Source organism: Lissotriton vulgaris, chromosome 2_2 (genome assembly GCF_964263255.1).
Source record: "Lissotriton vulgaris chromosome 2_2, aLisVul1.2, whole genome shotgun sequence".
Lineage (NCBI taxonomy): Eukaryota > Metazoa > Chordata > Amphibia > Caudata > Salamandridae > Lissotriton > Lissotriton vulgaris.
In genome coordinates, this window is record NC_141688.1 from 280,076,609 (window position 1) to 280,096,993 (window position 20,385).

General features: G+C 46.2%; 1 protein-coding gene across 1 annotated transcript in view; it reads right to left on the bottom strand.

Annotated features, from left to right (window-relative positions):
• Positions 1-20,385, bottom strand: part of LOC147729309 (1-aminocyclopropane-1-carboxylate synthase-like protein 1) — a 302,308-nt gene that overhangs the window by 57,700 nt on the left and 224,223 nt on the right. Inside the window, exons 9-10 of the mRNA XM_086959912.1 lie at positions 4,956-5,045; positions 1,115-1,160 (exon numbers count right to left, since the gene is read on the bottom strand). Of these exons, the coding sequence (XP_086816038.1) occupies positions 1,115-1,160; positions 4,956-5,045 (136 nt within the window). The remainder of the gene's footprint in view (positions 1-1,114; positions 1,161-4,955; positions 5,046-20,385) is intronic.

Consider the following 20,385-nt stretch of genomic DNA (forward strand, 5'->3'; position numbering starts at 1 on the left):
GGGCATTTTTAGGGTTCACGGTCAGTTTTCAGTTTTTGGGTAAAGGAGTATTTTTGGGGTTCAGGGTCAGTTTTTAGTTTTTGGGTAAAGGGGCATTTTTAGGGTTCAGGGTCAGTTTTCAGTTTTTGGGTAAAGGGGCATTTTTAGGGTTCAGGGTCAGTTTTCAGTTTTTGGGTAAAGGGGCATTTTTAGGGTTCAGGGTCAGTTTTCTGTTTTTGGGTAAAGGGGCATTTTTAGGGTTCAGGGTCAGTTTTCAGTTTTTGGGTAAAGGGGCATTTTTAGGGTTCAGGGTCAGTTTTCAGTTTTTGGGTAAAGGGGCATTTTTAGGGTTCAGGGTCAGTTTTTAGTTTTTGGGTAAAGGGGTATTTTTAGGGTTCAGGGTCAGTTTTGGGTTTTTGGGTAAAGGGGTATATTTTAGGGTTCAGGGTCAACAAATAAGATTGTAAATTTTTTTTTCATTATTTTCATTTATTATTTAATTATTATAATTTAATTTAAGTATTTTTAAGTATATTTTAGTCATTAAAATGTAATATTAATTTAATTTAACACTGTTTTTAATAAAGTCGATATTTTTTACATCTATATTATTGTTAACGATATTTTGTACTCGATATTTTTGTACTTACCTGTTTGTAGATAGAAAGTCGATATTTTGTCTGTCGATATTTTGTCAACGATATTTTTGCAGGTCGATATTTTGGCAGTCTATATTATTTCAGTGATCCAATTTATTCATATGTACATTGTTTGATCCACTTTATTATCAACTCTATAAAATTTGGAAAAAAGAAATCGTTTTAAAAAATAAATAAATATACTGATCAATATAAGTTTTTTCTGTTTATCATGTTATGTTAGAGTGCTTGTCTGACCTATGTCTATATCTAAGACATTTAAGGGTATTTGGTTAGGAACAAATTCGTCAAAGAACATTTTCTAGCGATAACTTTCTCTCACTGGAGGCAGATGCTGGGAGCATAGTTAGGATGTTTCACACTTGGTTTGATACAAAGCATTTTTGTCTATGATGTGCATGCTTATGTACACTGATATCTTTGGGCCATATTGTGTCAGAAAATACAATAAAATGTGTTGCGAAAAAGACACGTACCTTGCTGATGCCCCACATCACATGAGTTCTCATAGGATCAGGCAGTCTGAATGAGACAAAACACAGAGGAGTCAGCTTTCACAGAGGGAGTGGAGAAGCCAATGATTACTTAGCAAAGAAGAGTAAAGCACTTCCTGCACAAGGACTGGGCATTTCACTCAAAGAAGAAGGAAGAAGCACTATCAAGGCAGAGGCATGGAAAGCTATCTGTATAGTAGCTCTGCTACTAGAAGTACCTGAGTGCCTTATCTTTACTGACAGAGATGTGGGACTGCCACCTCTTGGGAGTGGAGTAAAATAAAAACAAAGATATTTTTGAACTGAAAACACCCTTTTACATGCTGTTATGATTGTTCTCATGCATAGCCAGGACCACATAATTTGCATCAAGAGAGAAACTCCCTTTAAGATATGAATTACTTGATTATAGCGGGATCTGAATAAATTGTGGCCTGTGTGGTGAAGGCTTAAGTTGTGGCCTGGAAAGCTGGTTATGTTTCTCATGTTGCCATGAACATAGAAAGTTGATAATTGTTGGAAAGTGGGTTATTGGAAGGGGCAAATGTAGGTCTGCAACTGGCAATAAGGCCACCAACACATGGTAGAACTCAGCATAGGTCTTAGAAAATTATTCCTATGCTCAACCCTTGGTAGCTTGGCTGCGAGCAGACAGGCTTAACTACAAAGATAGGTATGTAAAGCACTTGAAAACACAATTTCAGTAAATAATTAAGACACAACACACAATAAAAATCTAAAGCTAATTTATAAACATAGGTAGTATTTTTATCTTTTAAATAACACCAAACCAAAAAAAAATCCACTGTAGGGAACCAGAGATATGACTGTCTAAAGATTAGTCACTTTCTAGTGCTTAGAAACCAACAGTGGCCATTTTAGTCATTTCATTTTCTCTGATAGGGACACACCTTCAGAAATTGTTTTGGAAAGTCTCCCCACTGTGTTGTGCTGCCTTCCCCAGCAGGTGGGGTCCAGTTAGAACTCCTTCCTGAAGTTCTGCTTGTGGGTGCCAAAGTATCCAACACACAATCCAAGATTCTGGAATCTCCAAGAGGGTCCTTGAAAGTGTGAAACTTCACTTTCTCAATCCACTTGAACAAAACCTTTACCAATCCACTGGTACTCCAGGCTGGGAATTCTTTGTGGGGATGTCCAGGTGAGCTCTGTTAACCTGTAGCTTGCAGGAAGTCCACTCTTTAGTCCTTTTGAAGCAGGTTCAATCCACAGGGCTGTAGTTTCCAATGGTGCAAACAGGTGCAAACTCGGAGTCCTGGTCTTTGGAAATGCACTTCAAATTCTTCAGCGCAGACAGACCCTTCTGATTCTCTTCAGTTTCAAGCAGCAGATCAGGGGGGCTCTGTCCCTCTCAGATACTTATTCCAAGGTCTCTGGGTCATGCAGGAGGTCACTTCTGACCAATGGGAGCAGGGTAACTCCTCAAAGTTATGACCACATCCTGTAGAGTGTGGCATTATTTTTTCCCAGTGTGCATCAAATCTTCCAAATTCATAATGGCTGTTTTTCCAGCAAGGAGGTAAGAACTGGCTAAACACACCCCTAGAATGGCTAATTTACAGACTCTCCCCCACCAACATCTGCTCATACCTTCCTTAATCCTACCATTGAGGTTCCGTGACGATTTGAACCCGTGTTTTCAAGTTTGTCGGAAATACATAATATTAGTATCAGCGAACCGCAAATGATCCATTTAGCATATCCTGGTGTTTTCGCTACGCTACGAGCAAGAGCACTCCTGTTATGAACACATTTCTGATCTACCCATGGCATCCATCTTAGATCATGGCCGCCATTTTGTGTTTCCTTGCCCTCACATATGCAATAGCCTCTGATCACTTCATTTACTTCACTTTGATTAAGGACACGTAGTCTTAGCCGGAGATTCACCTCTTACATGACACGTACACCTTAAACCAGATCACGCTGTAGCTACATGACTCGACAAAGGCTGCCTCCTCTGCCCGAGGCCAGTCCTGCCAAACTGGTCTTCGTGTCCATTGTACCTGATCATGATTAGGCGGCCGAAGCCGGTAGCCTTGCCCATTTACAACCCACAAACATCTCTTATCCCGCTTTTCTATCTTCTGCACCTGGCTCTGCTCCTTTCCTTCTGGGCCTTTATTAGGGGGAGGTAACGAACTTTACGATGAGGCGGTCCGGCTCTTGAATACAATATTGACAAGGGATTGTGATGGACTGGTGGGAACCCCTCTTCGTGATGTTTGGTATCAGATATTATCGACAGTTCCTGTGTAACGCCAAATATTTATTGTTTAGAGACACAAAGGTTTGGGGATGTACTGACATGTGAAATATTTGCCTGAAGCACAATTTTTGGTATATAAGGAGCAACCCACTTTGTACAAATCGAACAGTCTCTTAGTTTCTGCCTGTGTGTAGATTCTGCGATTTCTGTGTCCCTGCAGTAATAAACCTTTGGTCTTTGACGCCACCATCGAGAAGCCCGTGTTTCTGTTCATTTGCGCACCAAGGCAGGTGGAACTCCGGGGTCTTTGGGTGTTGTTCCCTGACACCTCTGGACGGAACCAAAAAGTCCAGAACTCCACCATCTGCCTAAGGTGGTAAATTCAGAGCTGTAACTGACAATGGTCTTTGCTCTCCCCTCTGAAGAGCATAGTATACGACCCCTCCCCCTGGCCTGGCATTCCTATGGAACAGCGCACTGCCCTGCCAGCAGAGCGGGTTAACCCCAGGGGCTCGTTATCACCTCTTCAAGGCAATCTGGCTAATCTACCTAACTCTGACCAATCAGGGCAGACCACTGGAAGTCTGAATTTGTACCTACATACAAGAAAGTCATAACTTCTTGTATGTACACTTTAGGAGAAATTCAACAATATGATATTGTTGGATTTATTAATACCATTCTGGGAAGTCTTTGAATCGCATTTTTATCCCTCTTCTATCAACAGTTATTAATCAATTACTTTCTACCATGTCACCCTATGTTACAGGGAACTTGCAATGGTAAAAATGACTTTGGGCATTTTTCCAGAACCAGAACTTACAAAAACATATTTTATAAGTACTGGCCTTCTATCTACAGGAACCCCACCACATGTGCAACTAGAGGAGACTTTAGGGGTTCTGAATCTGTAGAAATATTGCAGATTCTCCCTTTGCAGGACACCTAGCATCAACATCGAATTTGAGCAGCACTTTATCACAATCTAGGGGGAGAAATGTGACATTTCACTTTACCCAGGGATATAAACTAATTTTAAATGGGTGTACCTTATAGATACCTGACCCCTCACCTTTGGGATACCTAGTGGAGACCCTGGGGGTCCCTAATATGCAACAACATTGTAGGTTATCCATTTTTAGGTGCCCCAAACACCAACGTCGAGTTTGGGCACAATTTACTTTTTAAAAGCAGTTCCGGCATCCAAGGCTGTTTTTAAACTGACCTCAGGCTTCAGCAGTGCACACATGCAAGTGAAGAAAAAGGCTGTTGGCCTTTAAACTAGCAAGCCCCAGGGTCCTGGGGAATTCTAGGTAGTTTCAACCCCCCTGTCCTATTATATACCTGGAGACTATAGGGGAGGTAATGCCAATCACAGGGGTACCCCACCATACCGTTGTGCACCCTAGTGTATGTAGGTGTCTTAACTGTATTGTAATGTCTCTTTCAACATAGCACTGGCCCTGTGCCTGGTTAGGCAGAGCCCAGAGTCAGTCAAAATCAGTTACCACCAGTAACAGTCAGCAAATAGTTGGGGGGTGCTCAGGGCACAGGATGACTTTGCAACAGTAATCATAAAAAAAAGATTTGACTTACTGCTCTATACTCAGAATGCTCAGGAACATTTCAGAATCCTCGAAGACGGACAACATGTAAATCTCATCCACTACAACGTGCAACTCGTGCCTGGAACAAGGACAAGAGAAAAAATAAGTGTGTCGTTCAACAGAATATATTTATATGGTCATATTAAGGTACAACGTGAGACTGGTCAAAGCACACAGACATTGTTGAAAAATGTCCTGAGGACCACCACGGCGCCCCAGCATGTAACAAATCATATTTTAATGCCGGTGCTGAAAAGGAACTTATGACTCAAACACCAATGTTTTTACCTGGTCTTTCTTGATGTTCTTCCCAACTCTGGGAACTCAAAAGGGACGAAACCGTTGAGGACACTGTCTCACAGGTGTAGAAAGCAGAGAGGCACAGGGAATACAAAAACAATGAGTGCCCTCGAATTGCATAACCAGCACGTCCCCAGAAGAGCCAACGGACCTCATACAAGCGTGCTGCCAAAGCATCATTCTAGCATCAACTGCTTTGCCCAAGCAGCCAGTGCTGTGTAATCCAGAAATTACAATTTATTTTGCAGAATACTGAATGTTTTGAGCCTGACAATTCCTTGGGGATGCTGATTAGACCTTCCTAACTGTCACATTAAGTGAGGGCATATCTCTCCAGAAAATAGCTGCTATTGACTGACCAAATAAACTATTCTTTTGGACTCCCTGTCTGGTTTGTAAGGAATGTACTGGGGTTCATTTTTCTGGTGGTAGCTAGACCCCCAAACTTTCTGGCATAGGATTCTATGTCGAGTTGTCAGGGTAGTCTGGCAGGGGTAAGTGGCTCTGGCAACCAGCCTGTGCACAAGTGGGGGAGAGGGGAGGAGGGGTGTGGTTGACAAGGCTTAGAGCAGGTGTCCAATAGGGTGACATTCAGTGCTTCACTACATGGAAGTGTTTGGATGAAATTTGTCCAGGTTGCAAAATGTCTGTCAGCCCCTTAGTTTTAACTTCTTTAATTGGCAGTTGTAAATCCAATACATTCGGTGCCTTTCTGATTACCACATCAAAGGAGGCACTTCCTTATGTTGATAGCTTATGAGGAAAACACTGCTCGGTTTCAAGAGAAGTGCCCAACCCACTGCCTCCTTCAGACCCATATATAATTTGTCATCATCGTAAATGCTGGGGAAGATAATCCCCTTCATCTCCTCGTCATCTCAAAAGACTGGTTGGCTCTAATTAAAGTCTGAACCGGAAAGTAGTAAGAGCTCTGAAGTGCAGCTCTGAGGCAAAGGCATATATTCTGTCTGACTTGGATAGGGGCCGAACTTGTGGATACGGCTTCTGGACACAGCCTCAGTTGGTACAGAGATTAATTCAGCTCAGTCAGAGAGGGATGAGGTCTTTCTCTGGTGCCGGTGGCTTTGGCGTCAGTCTCAAAGGGGCCAGTGTGTATTCTGCTGCTGGTATTGGAGCAGAACCAGAAGTGAGTTCATGAAGCAAGGAAAACATTGTTTACAACGCGTTGTGGAGAAGTGTGGCTCAATGGTTAGAGCGGCAGACCTTGATGCAGAGCGCTGGCCAGGGACCAGGGTTCGATTCCCGCCTCGGCGGGATCGGGCTTAAATTCCTCTGACCGGATATTCTCGCCTCAGTGCCGAATCTAAGCATGGGCCCCATGCTGCAACTCTGGGCAATAGCTTGCTTAGTCTCCACAATGGCCCCCGATACACAAGGGATGCCTGGTTTCACCATGGGATGCCCAGGAGTGGACACCTCACAAGGAAGAGCCAGGAGGGGTTCCCTTGTGGTAGGAGTACAAGCGCCGGGATGCTTACGGGTTACTGTTCGCGCTATACAAATACAACACATTTACATTTACATTTATGACCTTTACCACGCTGCCATTACAACGCAAGTCGTTACTACGACTTGCGCTGGATGGCGCTGTTGGTTAAGGAATATTGTAATTTTCTATTTCCACACCTACCCTACTGTTACGTGGAATGGTGTTAGAATAGAAAATTATAGTAGTCCTCAATCGGCGCCCTTCAACGCAAGTCGTTGTAACGACTTTCGTTGTAAAATCCGCGATGTAAAGTACCGCGATCAAAAAGATCGCATTGTACTATCATACATCCGGAAGCAAAGCCAATACAGAGGGAAAACTAGCCAGTGTTTACTATCGCTGATGGTTACTTGATTGGCGGCCTCTCTGAATTCGTGGGGCATGAAGGCAAACCTGAGGGTACCAGAAGAGTAGCAAAATTTCAGAACATGACTTCCATAAAGGCCTCAATGTGTTGCGACGTTGCTGATGGAAAGTTAGGGTGCATTGGGACAGATTCTGGAATTGATCCCTCGGTGGGGGAACCTCCTGGGGATCCTCAACAGTCTCTACAAGGCATAAATAGTGTTGTTTTAAGAGGGAACTTATTTCTCTTCCAAATGAGAAAGAAGTAGAATTTTGTGATGAAAAACTTGCTAACTGCTTGTAGGAAGGTGGCTACCTGACTATGGTTACCCCAGATTTTTTGCCTTGTGTTTAGCTGGTTTTCGACTTAGTAGGCCTGGTTCCCTGCTAATCAGGGCCCCAGGCTATCTGCTCTCTCTGTAAAATGGATTCCATGTACCCTAGGTGCATAACTAGATTGGCTTGGGTCACCTTATCAGCCCCTGTACAGAGCACTATAGGTGCCCAGGGCATAGGTGCATCCAAGGCCTACCAGGGGCTGCAGCATATCTTTTGCCACCCCCTGGCTGGCTATCTAAAATTGACACAACTGGCTGATCACTCAGCTGGGGCAAGGTGTACCTATATCTAAACCTATCTCTGGACACATATAAACCTGTGAGCCACTCCTATGGAAGGCCTTATCAATCCAGGAGGCAGAGTGCGTGGTTTAATGTGAGATGAAGCTCTAGCATGAGCTGAGCCTGTCTGCAGCTGTCAGAAACAACTCCCTAAGCTGTTCCGGGATAATGCCATACCATGTACTATTAAGTGCATTATAATCCTCGCGGTTATATAGCAACTTTGGTTTGGCTTTATCAAAACATGTTGTGTAAGGTGTCATACGAATTGGAATACTACCCCCTCGCCAGTTCTGGCGACTGGGGTAGCATTCCACCCCTCTAGAGGGAGACGACATGTTACTTTGCTAAAATGCGGTTGATTTTTAAAAGAGCCTCAGATCCACAAAATGGATGCTTCTGCCACAGACACCTGTCTGACCTCCTGCTGCTGACCAAAACTCAGCAGAGGAGGCCTGGACAAAGGCTTTCCTGTCACAGGGAGGTGTCACACCACCCCAGACAGGAGATAGTGGATTGTAGCAGGGAGGTTTGAAAAAAACCAGACAGTGCCTGGGGAGCACAAGGCTTCCCATTGCATAATCCGGTCAAACCGGTTCTGGGGCACACCAGCCCCAGCTCCAGGGCGACCTGGACAAAGGAAAGGGGGTGTAACCGCCCCCCTTCCTGGTCCCACCCATAGGGAGGGACCTAGCAGGAGATCCACCCCTCAGATTGGAAAAAGAGTGGGAGCAGTGCCCTAGCACAGCAGATCATCCTGAAATCAACTTTAAACTAAGAAGACGACTGGACTTCGACTTTCTGATGAATAGAAGACTGAAAAGCATCTCCCTTGTGGCCTAGGAGGGGCCACCCTGTGAACACAGGCACCACCCAGCACCTCAATGTCTGCTTTGCCGCCGCCTCCTGCCAGAGCCCGAGTGCAGAGCCTGACAAGTCCCAAACTCCCTAACGTCTTACAGCCCGATCCACAGTCCCTGCAAAGAAGGGACCCGTGGAGGCACCGAGAGACGTGGGACTGGACATCTTGGAAGACCCCCAAGACGCTGACTGCGCAGCACCCGAAGCACCCCTGACTCTGTGCTTTGGGGTTCGAGAAGCCCCACAACCGAACAGCATTTGCACTAAAGATCAGCCCTCCAGCATCTCCACGATATGCGTGGGGCCCTTTTGCTTTATGCCACTCGACGCGCCATCCTGGCCACTTGCCACGTGGTCAGCGGCCATCTTGGCAACGAAACCTATGATTTACACAGCGGGTCGGGTTGCTCCAGACTTGCCCTAGCTCCTGTAGAAAGGAGCACTCGCTCTGACCTTGCTGGTCCGAGTAATAAGCCTTTTTTACTTTCTGCGTGGCTTGCATTAGCCAAGGCCTGTTTGCTTCAATCAAGTTGCTAATACCGCTATCAGCTAGAGCCTTTGTGGGTCAGCTCGTGATTGACTCCTGGACGTCCTTGACCTCTTCGTGGCCACGTGGCTGCAGAAGGAAGCAACACCTCATCATCTGTTTGCACCCAACTTTGTCTGGTTCCAATCTGGTTCCACGGTGGTCACTGGTAAGTGACTTTGAACATTGTCCCCTCTACTTTCAGGTCTTCACCACTTCAGATACACCCTTGGATCCACCGGACACTTCTCCTTCACATCGCCTGCAGCATCTTCAGCTTAAAGCACCAAGAGCCTGCGTGTCAAAACTCGACGCCACTTCGACCCTATGCACCCGCTTCCTGTTGGTGAGGTAACATTGCAACGCTGGTGTTACCACACTGGTACACACCTCTAGGGTCTGTGTCTTAGGTTTTGTTCCTCTAGGTTCAGCGGAAGTATCTTTAAACTAACTTTGTGTAACTTTTACGCACCATTGACTTTGCATTGGTGCAAGCCGCACTTTACGTGCTGCACCCGAATCCCGCAGGCTTTTCCCGACTTCAGCATTGCTAGTCCAGACTGCTGCCAGCGATTCCATAGGCCCTAGGCCTAACCACTGTTCGATTGGTATCTCTTATACCACTTTTTTAGTATATGGTTTGAGCGGCCACCCGCCCTCATCCATAATTGTGCAACTTTGTATGTTATACTGTGCTTCTGATTTAACGCTTGTGCCCCTTTGCTCATAAAGAGTACTGGGGATTATTTTAGAAATAAACACATATATTTTCATAATATATACTTGTGTGGTGTCCTTTCATTTGATATTACAGGATTGTATGAGGTAAAACAGCTCGCTTAACACGACCTCTTAAGTTAAGCCTTTAGGCTGCTTAGTCCATGCTTCCCCTAGGATAGCTTGTATAACAAGGTTGACTTACAACCAGACACCATAAGGGATTGTTTGGACTGATAAAAGGTAGTTCCAGAATTGGAAACATCACATATCAGGCCAACTTCTCACATTGATGCGCAGCGGTGCGGATTTGAGCTTGCTGTTGTTTTACCATTGCAATCTTTGATCAAATTGAAAGATCACATCAAGTACCTTAGGTACATATAAATCAAAAGCTTAGCATATTAAGTTCTACTGAACTTAGTAGTTGTAGATTAAAGGGATTAGCACACCCTGACTACAACTCACTAGCAAGGTACAGTAGGAAAACACTTAGTGTAGGTAAGCGCACCACTTACACCTCACTAGCAGCCATGTCTGACACAGGAGGAGCTTCAGGCTCTGCCCCTGTGATAGTTGACCCCATCAAGGCAACTTCCATATATGACAACCTTAGCCACAAAGACTTGGGTGCCTTGTGCACTGCAAGGGGGCTAAAAAAGGGCAGAGGCCCTACCATTCCTTCCCTGATAGCCATCCTGGAAAAGGATGACTTAGATAAGGTGAGTCAGGCTCCCTTAGAGACAGGAGAGGGAGTGAACTCCCCTGAGAAAGAGATTTCTACAGAAGAAGAAGAGGAAGAGGAAGAGGAGGAAGAATGCTCAGAGATAGAGGAGCCTGAGAATCAGGATCAGAGGGTGACCCAGGTACAGGTTGGCAGGCTTAACCAGACCAACTTGGACCTAAATGGGAATGGAGAGGGCCAGCACCTCCCCAGATCCCATAACTTAATCCTCCCAGGCAACAGAAGGGTGAGATCTCCATCAGGGGACTCTCATGTTTCTAGTGTCTCAAGAGGATCTCAAAGGGGAATGACTTCCCCCCCAGAGGAAAGAGCATAGGGCCAGGATGAGGGCTGTCCAACTCCGGATAGAGAGGGAAGAGATAGCCTTGGCTCAAGCTAAACTTGCTTTAGCAAGAGAACAAAAGTTGTGTGGCTTAGATGCCACTGGTGGCAGCAACATTCCTAAAGAGAAAGACAGGGCCTATGATAATAGAAACCTGACAAAGATTGTGCCCCCCTACAAGGAAGGGGATGACATCCACTAGTGGATAACTGCTCTTGAGAGAGCCTGCATGGTACAGCAGGTCCCTGAAGAACAGTGGGCAGCAATCTTATGGTACTCCTTTTCTGAGAAAGGGAGGGACAAGCTCCTCACTGTCAGACATGAGGATGCTAAAAACTACAAAGTCCTGAAGAGTGCTCTAATAGATGGGTTTGGCTGAACCACTGAACAGTACAGGTTGAAGTTCAGAAACACCCAGAAGACACAGACTCAGGACTGGACTGATTTTGTTGATTGTGCAACTAAGGCTCTGCAGGGTTGGCTACATGGCAGCAAAGTACATGACTTCACAGGATTGTATAATTTGATTATGAGGGAGCAGATCCTAAGTAATTATCAGAACCAGCTCTTACACCAGCACCTGGTGGACTCAGATTTGACCTCTCCCCAAGAATTGGGAAAGAGGGCAGATAAATTGGTCAGGACCAGGATTAGGCCTAAGAATCAGGACAGTAACCAGAAGAAGGAGTCTACCAAGCCTCAAGAAAAGGGTAGGGATTAAATTAATGAAAAGACTTCCCCAGGGCCCCCAAACTCCAAGAATGGGGGTGGGTCCCAAGACACTTCATCAACTGAGAAAAAGCCCTATTGTCATGCCTGTAAACAGGTTGGGCATTACAAAACAGACAGCTGTTGTCCCAAGAATGGCAATAAAGAGAATATACCTCCAAAGCCAGCTCCAACACCTCCTGTTACTGTCAGCAGTAATCCCCCAGGAAGTGGGAGCACACCCAGGAATCTGGGTGGGTTTACTTTTGGAGCCCAGGTGGACCCGGGCCTATCCAGGTCCCCATCCCCAAATAATCTTGTTTATGAGATTGGCATGGGGTTTGCCAACTTCTCTGATTGCCCAAATACCTTGAGCAAATATAGACAAGAACCCATCATCAATGGTTTGAAAGTTGAAGCCTTTAGAGACACAGGGGCTAGCATCACCATGGTGCCTGACTGTATAGTCCCCTCTAAGGAACTTTTACCTGGTGCCACATACCAGGTAACAAACATTGATGGAATACAAACAAATCATCCCATAGCAGTAGTAAGTCTCAGCTGGGGAGGTGTCACTGGCCCAAAGAGAGTGGCAGTGTCACCAAACTTGCCTGTAGACTGTCTACTGGGTAATGATTTAGAAATCTCAGCCTGGGCTGAGGTTGAACAGGAAATCCATTCTAGAATGGTAAACTCCAACGGAAAGGTTAGTGGGGCTGTACTGGCTACAGCCCCAACCCAAGATGTCCTTCCTGAAAAGGTTGGTAGGGCTGAGCAACTCTCTGCCCCATCTTTAACAGAAGCTCTTCCAAAACAGAATAGCAAAGCTGTTATGATAACAGCAGAAACCCAAACTGGGTCTCCTCCTGAAAAGGTTGGTGGGGTTGTGATGGCCACAGCCCAGACTCAAACAGATACGGTTGTTGTGAAGCCTGAAATGATGGATCACTCCACCCAAACTGAGAGCATGGAGGAGGGAGAGAAATCTTCCCCTCACCAGACATTAGGACAGGATCAGGACTCCTCAGGGAACTGATCTTCCCCCTGATGAAGGAACTGCCCCAGAGGTTGTTGGGCCTGGCCTGCCAGAGCCTCTGATGGCAGTGAACCCTTCTCAGGTGGGACCCAGTCTGGAGCAGGTAACCTGCCCCTCTCTACCTTGCCTTAGTCAGCCCAGGGCTGCAGAGGACAAGAAGGACAGTGAGACCCAGAGGGCCCCCTGTCAAATAAAGCACCCCCATCAACAGATTAGGGGCACCAAAACTAGTAGCCCTAGTAAGGTAAAAACTTTAAAAACTCCTGAGGGAGCCCCCTTAAAAGTAGTTAGGGACCTCCCACAGATGGATTCTGTTGGGCACAGCCAAACCTGGGACCCAAAGGGCCCAAACCTGAACTGTCCCTCCAGCAAGCCAAACAGAGGGACCCAGCCTCCAGCTTTAGGTAGCCAGAGGTTGACCCTGAGAGCACAGTGCAACTCAGTTGAAGAGAGAAGGGCACGCATGGTGGAAGATAATTTGAGGAAGCTGAGTCCTAAATTAGTGGAGCCTCACTTCAAAACTCCATATCCAAACCAGCCTTCTAACTTGCAAAGACACACCCAAGGTAGTGATTCCCTATGGTGGAGACCCTCTGATACCCCAAGGGTGAGGGACTGCTAAGTGGACCATGAGACAGGGGGTACCCATGATAGTGCAGGTACTTTCTTATATGGCCACTCAGGTAATATAGGCTTACCTGGCCAAGGATAGCCTTATCTCCTTTCGTTTGGGGGGGGGGTGTAGGAAGGTGAATACCTGACTATGATTACCCCAGATTCTTTGCCTTGTGTTTAGCTGGTTTTCGACGTAGTTGGCCTGGTTCCCTGCTAATCAGGGCCCCAGGCTATCTGCTCTCTCTGTAAAATGGATTCCATGTACCCTAGGTGCATAACTAGATTGGCTTGGGTCACCTTATCAGCCCCTGTACAGAGCACTATAGGTGCCCAGGGCATAGGTGCATCCAAGGCCTACCAGGGGCTGCAGCATATCTTTTGCCACCCCTGGCTGGCTATCTAAAATTGACACAACTGGCTGATCACTCAGCTGGGGCAAGGTGGTGTAATCACCCCTTGCTTAGATATAGTATACCTATATCTAAACCTATCTCTGGACACATATAAACCTGTGAGCCACTCCTATGGAAGGCCTTATCAATCCAGGAGGCAGAGTGCGTGGTTTAATGTGAGATGAAGCTCTAGCATGAGCTGAGCCTGTCTGCAGCTGTCAGAAACAACTCCCTAAGCTGTTCCGGGATAATGCCATACCATGTACTATTAAGTGCATTATAATCCTCGCGGTTATATAGCAACTTTGGTTTGGCTTTATCAAAACATGTTGTGTAAGGTGTCATACGAATTGGAATACTACCCCCTCGCCAGGGGTAGCATTCCACCCCTCTAGAGGGAGACGACGTGTTACTTTGCTAAAACGCGGTTGATTTTTAAAAGAGCCTCAGATCCACAAAATGGATGCTTCTGCCACAGACACCTGTCTGACCTCCTGCTGCTGACCGAAACTCAGCAGAGGAGGCCTGGACAAAGGCTTTCCTGTCACAGGGAGGTGTCACACCACCCCAGACAGGAGATAGTGGATTGTAGCAGGGAGGTTTGAAAGAAACCAGACAGTGCCTGGGGAGCACAAGGCTTCCCCTTGCATAATCCGGTCAAACCGGATCTGGGGCACACCAGCCCCAGCTCCAGGGCAACCTTGACAAAGGAAAGGGGGTGTAACCGCCCCCCTTCCTGGTCCCACCCCTAGGGAGGGACCTAGCAGGAGATCCACCCCTCAGATTGGAATAAGAGTGGGAGCAGTGCCCTAGCACAGCAGATCATCCTGAAATCAACTTTAAACTAAGAAGACCACTAGACTTCGACTTTCTGATGAATAGAAGACTGAAGAGCATCTCCCTTGTGGCCTTGGAGGGGCCACCCTGTGAACACAGGCACCACCCAGCACCTCGACGTCTGCTTTGCCGCCACCTCCCGCCGGAACCCGAGTGCAGAGCCTGACAAGACCCAGACTCCCCAACTTTTCACAGCCCGATCCAACAGTCCCTGCAAAGAAGGGACCCCTGGAGGCACCGAGAGACGTGGGACTCCGGTCTTGGAAGACCACTGAGACGCTGACTGCGCAGCATCCGAGGCACCCTCGACTCTGTGCTTTGGGGTTCGAGAAGCCCCACAACCGAGCAGCATTTGCACCAAAGATCAGCCCTCCAGCATCTCCACGATCTGCGTGGGGCCCTTTTGCTTTGTGCCACTCGACGCTCCATCCTGGCCACTTGCCACGTGGTCAGCGGCCATCTTGGTGGCTAAACCTACAATTTACACTGCGGGTCTGGTTGCTCCAGACTTGCCCTAGCTTCTGTAGAAAGGAGCACCCGCTCTGACCTTGCTGGTCCAAGTAATAAGCCTTTTTCACTTTCTGCGTGGCTTGCGTTAGCCAAGGCCTGTTTGATTCAATCAAGTTGCTGACACCGCGATCAGCTAGAGCCTTTGTGGGACAGCTTGTGATCGACTCCTGGACGTACTTGACCTCTTCGTGTCCACGTGGCTGCAGAAAGAAGCAACACCTCATCACCTGTTTGCACCCGACTTTGCCTGGTTCCAATCTGGTTCCACGGTGGTCACTGGTCAGTGACTTTGAACATTGTCCCCTCTGCTTTCAGGTCTTCACCACTTCAGATCCACCCTTGGATCCACCGGACACTTGAGGAAATATGAAGTTTTATGGTCAATTATGTCCCCTATCGTAGACCCCAACGGCTCCATGTACGTGCTTCAAGTACATGTATGTTCCCTCCACTTTTAGTTATGAAGATGCAAATACATTCGCATCCAACGTTAACATGTCCTCTTCCAGATCCACCATGAATGGGTCAGATATTCCGTTCCTAAGTGTGCCTTGCCAACGTCTTTACATGGTGCACTTTTCGCGTTTTCCCTGGCTCAGGCGAGTTAGGCCCTGATTTCTGTCATCGAGGTCTTTTCCTGCCTTCTGTCTCTGGATGCTGCAGCCTGGACCTGCATCTGTATTCCTGACCTTTGTCTTACTCCCTGCACGGCTAGCGGTGTCAGGCTCGGCCTGCTTGCCTGCCAAGACTGTATTTTGCCTTCAAGTTATCTGCTCCACTCCTCAAATACATTCCTGTCTAGTAGTTTAGGTAAACATCCTTCCCAGCTGCAGAGTAAAGGGCCCGGCCTTTCTGTCTCCATGCAAGTAATTCATTGCTCCTGTTATCATGGTAGGCCCATGGCCCCACACTCAATGTAGACACGTAGACGCATATACACGCACTAACAGTCAGTATAGCCTCTGCCCAAGAGACCTTTCCCTCCAGATAAAACAGTTCTCCAAACACCCGATATTAGATATGATTTGGGATTAGGTTGTTCTGACACCGCAGACTTCTGTCTCCTCATGTAAGGCTAAATGTCAAGTCCCCTTCACCCTCCAGTTCCACGTCAATTGCACGTCATGCTGCTGCGCGCGCATCTCTGCCATGTATTTCTGCTGACACTGCAGGATTCTCTTATGGATCCACCCACTTGTGACACCTTTATGTGACGTTTCTAGTACACACCCTTGTACACACCTTCTGTTCCGCCTTTTTTCATTACGTATATGTTTTCTTATCTCTCCTCTCAGCTGCTACGCCTTCTGCATTCATCACCACTGTAATACATTGACTATATATATGATATTCTGTCAATAAAGTATTGTCTATCCCTTCCTGAACCTTCGTGGTGATGGAATGCGATTTGCCTGGTTCAAACCAATTCCTTTTTAAGGAATAAAACCCCTTTTGAAACCTCAGATGCCACGGATTCTGCCTCTTATTTTTTCTGAGTTATTCTTATTGAACTTTACCGCATAAATTAAGTATAGGTAATTTATATTTACCACATAATTGGCGCCCGAATAGGGACCCCTCCCCCACCTTACGCGCCGGCGGTGCGTTGCAGGCCCGGTCCCCTGCCACAGCCGGACGGACAACTACGCGTACCCGCAGGATTTCCTGTATCTCCCTCAGGCCAACGGAGGTGACTGAGGCTGCGATCGACACCCAGACGAGGCGGTGAGGAGTGCGGAGGATCCCGACCAGAGCCTAGCTGAGAGAGCAAGGTCCGAGGTATTCAGAGGCCCACCAGGTTCCGAAGTCCCGAAGTACCTACGCCACGAGTCAAGTCCAGTCCAGTATCAAGTTTCCGAGGCCTTCCGTTCCGTGCTTCCCGGTGAGTACCGTTGCTGGGGACGCATCTAGACGAGCGCATTAATTTGTGCCGGTCAAGACGGGTTTGGGTACACAGACCCGGTATGCACTGTTTTAGCGGTGTATCTGTACTGTTTAGCAGTATATCCGGTCTGCACTGTTTTTTAGCGGTGTATCTGTACTGTTTAGCAGTATATCCAGTATGCAGTTAGCTAGTTTCCATCTAATCATTATTGTTCATTTTTAAAAATGTTTCAGTGTATTTTAAATGTCGTGGTATGAGTGATTGTTCGAGCTTCATTTCTGTGATTATTGTATTTACTATGTTCAAGTTCGAGTAAGTATCAAGGTATCAAGTAGCAGGGTTCAAGATGCCTTTATTCTCCAAACTAAGACAAATAAAAACTAGAAAAGGGATACTCGAGGAAGCTGTTCCCATCCCACCCAGGGACACTCCCGGATATTTTATGTACCATAAGCACGGCCTAGATGCCGTATTATATCTTGACTTATGGGTGGACTATACCAAAGATTTAGAAGAGAACCAGAAATGGCCCGCTACGGGGACATGGGATGCCGACTGCATCATGAGAGTAGAAGAAGCATTATGGAAAAAGAAAGCCAGACAGTCACAGAAGGATGCCATTAAATTATGGCGTAAAGAATCGCATAGACGCACAGAGAAAGCACTCAGAAAAGCAGAGAAAAGTAGAGAGGATTCAGACCAAGCCCGTGAAAACGTATTAGTGGAGGAAGGTATACGAGTTAAAGCAGAACAAGTAGACAGACAACGAAATACTCTTATGAATGGTATGTATCCTCTTCTGACCGAGGGTTTACCTAAAGCCACCCAGGAAGTACCGAAAGACCTGCCACCTCCATTACTCCCGACTAAATTACACCACAAGACCGCAAAGGACATATTCCTTTCTTCCTATTTAGACGATGTAGCCCCCGAATATGTTAATATTCCGCCGCCACACACACCACCTGCTGACGGCACCCCACCCCGAGATAATCTGCACCCACTTCCGCAACAACAAACTCCTCCTCCCGGTCCACATCCTGCGCCCGTTCCACCAGCCCCAGTCCTTCCTGCACCTATTCTTCCTGGCATGAATCCACTAAATCCTTTCTTACCTGGCACCTCAGGAGGTGCGGCAGGAGGTTTCCAGACACCGCCACCAACACATCGAACGACTTATAGGGATTTAGCACAACAACGTACACCTCAAACAGTGAGTTACGACATATTTAAAGAGCTTCTTACAGACTGTAGATATGATCCAGTACCCGGTAAAGACGACAGAATGATGCTGTCATCAGTACGTCTGCGACGAGTTGCAAACTATTTAATGTTACTACCAGGCATGATTGAGCATCTAGACAGAATATATCTTTTTGTCCAAACGGGGCAAGGCCCGGAAAGTATTGGCGAGGCCATGGCACATCAGAAAGTTGACACTCAAAAAATGATATTACGTTTCTTCATAAACTGCTTGATAAGAGACCGAGATAGGCCCGGTGTAGACCCGGAAGAAATGAAAGCACTTAACAAATGGGGCCAGAATATAGCAGACGGAAAACATGATAAACAAAGTTGTATAGAAAATATGTATCGACGGATCCGAAAAGCAGTAGAACAAATACACAAAAGAAGACAGCCTGAAAGGGAAATAGATACAGACAAGAATGATTCCTCGGAGGAGGAACAACCAGAAACAGCAACAGGAACAGTGCAGTTACCAGCTAGAGAAATTATAGCATATGTAGGTAAGGGAAGATACTTTAATAATAGTATGCGTCCAGTACGTCCAGAAAGTAAGAGTTTTTCAAGCAGCCATGGCAAATCCAAAGACCCCTGAACACCTATTTCAGGCTACCGACAAAATACTTCAGGAACGAATGGGGTACCATGTATTCGATTCCATGGATGAACAAGAATTAGCCAGGTCAGCCGTACAATGGGCTGACAGTCCTGATAAATATAGTGATGACGCGTTAGCGCAAACGTTTTTGAATCTTTCCCTCCAGATAAAACAGTTCTCCAAACACCCGATATTAGATATGATTTGGGATTAGGTTGTTCTGACACCCCAGACTTCTGTCTCCTCATGTAAGGCTAAATGTCAAGTCCCCTTCACCCTCCAGTTCCACGTCAATTGCACGTCCTGCTGCTGCGCGCGCATCTCTGCCATGTATTTCTGCTGACACTGCAGGATTCTCTTATGGATCCACCCACTTGTGACACCTTTATGTGACGTTTCTAGTACACACCCTTGTACACACCTTCTGTTCCGCCTTTTTTCATTACGTATATGTTTTCTTATCTCTCCTCTCAGCTGCTACGCCTTCTGCATTCATCACCACTGTAATACATTGACTATATATATGATATTCTGTCAATAAAGTATTGTCTATCCCTTCCTGAACCTTCGTGGTGATGGAATGCGATTTGCCTGGTTCAAACCAATTCCTTTTTAAGGAATAAAACCCCTTTTAAAACCTCAGATGCCACGGACTCTGCCTCTTATTTTTTTCTGAGTTATTCTTATTGAACTTTACCGCATAAATTAAGTATAGGTAATTTATATTTACCACATAATTCTCCTTCACATCGCCTGCAGCATCTTCAGCTTCAAGCACCAAGAGCCTGCGAGTCAAAACCCGACGCCACTTCGACCCTATGCCCCTGCTTCCTGTGGGTGAGGTAACATTGCAACGCCAGTGTTACCACACTGGTACACACCTCTAGGGTCTGTGTCTTAAGTTTTGTTCCTCTAGGTTCAGCGGAAGTATCTTTAAACTAACTTTGTGTAACTTTTACGCACCATTGACTTTGCATTGGTGCAAGCCGTACTTTACGTGCTGCACCCGAATCCCTCGGGCTTTTCCCGACTTCAGCATTGCTAGTCCAGACTGCTCCCAGCCATTCCCTAGGCCCTAGGCTGAACCACTGTTCGATTGGTATCTCTTATACCACTTTTTTAGTATATGGTTTGAGTGGCCACCCGCCCTCATCCATAATTGTGCAACTTTGTATGTTATACTGTGCTCTTGATTTAACGCTTGTGCCCCTTTGCTCATAAAAAGTACTGGGGATTATTTTAGAAATAAACACATATATTTTTATAATATATACTTGTGTGGTGTCCTTTCATTTGATATTAAAGGATTGTATGTGGTAAAACAGCTCGCTTAACACGACCTCCTAAGTTAAGCCTTTAGGCTGCTTAGTCCATGCTACCCCTAGGATAGCTTGTCTAACAAGGTTTACTTACAACCAGACACCATAAGGAGTTGTTTGGACTGATACAAGGTGGTTCCAGAATTGGAAACATCACATATCAGGCCAACTTCTCACACTGCTGAAGAAAAAGTTGGGAATAACATCCATATTCACATGCAAAGGCCAGAAAAAAGGAATTAATGTCAGTGTGAAAGAGTAGCACTTAAATGCGCCAACACTGCATCTCAACGGAGGCGGAACAACAACAATGTGCATATTCACATAT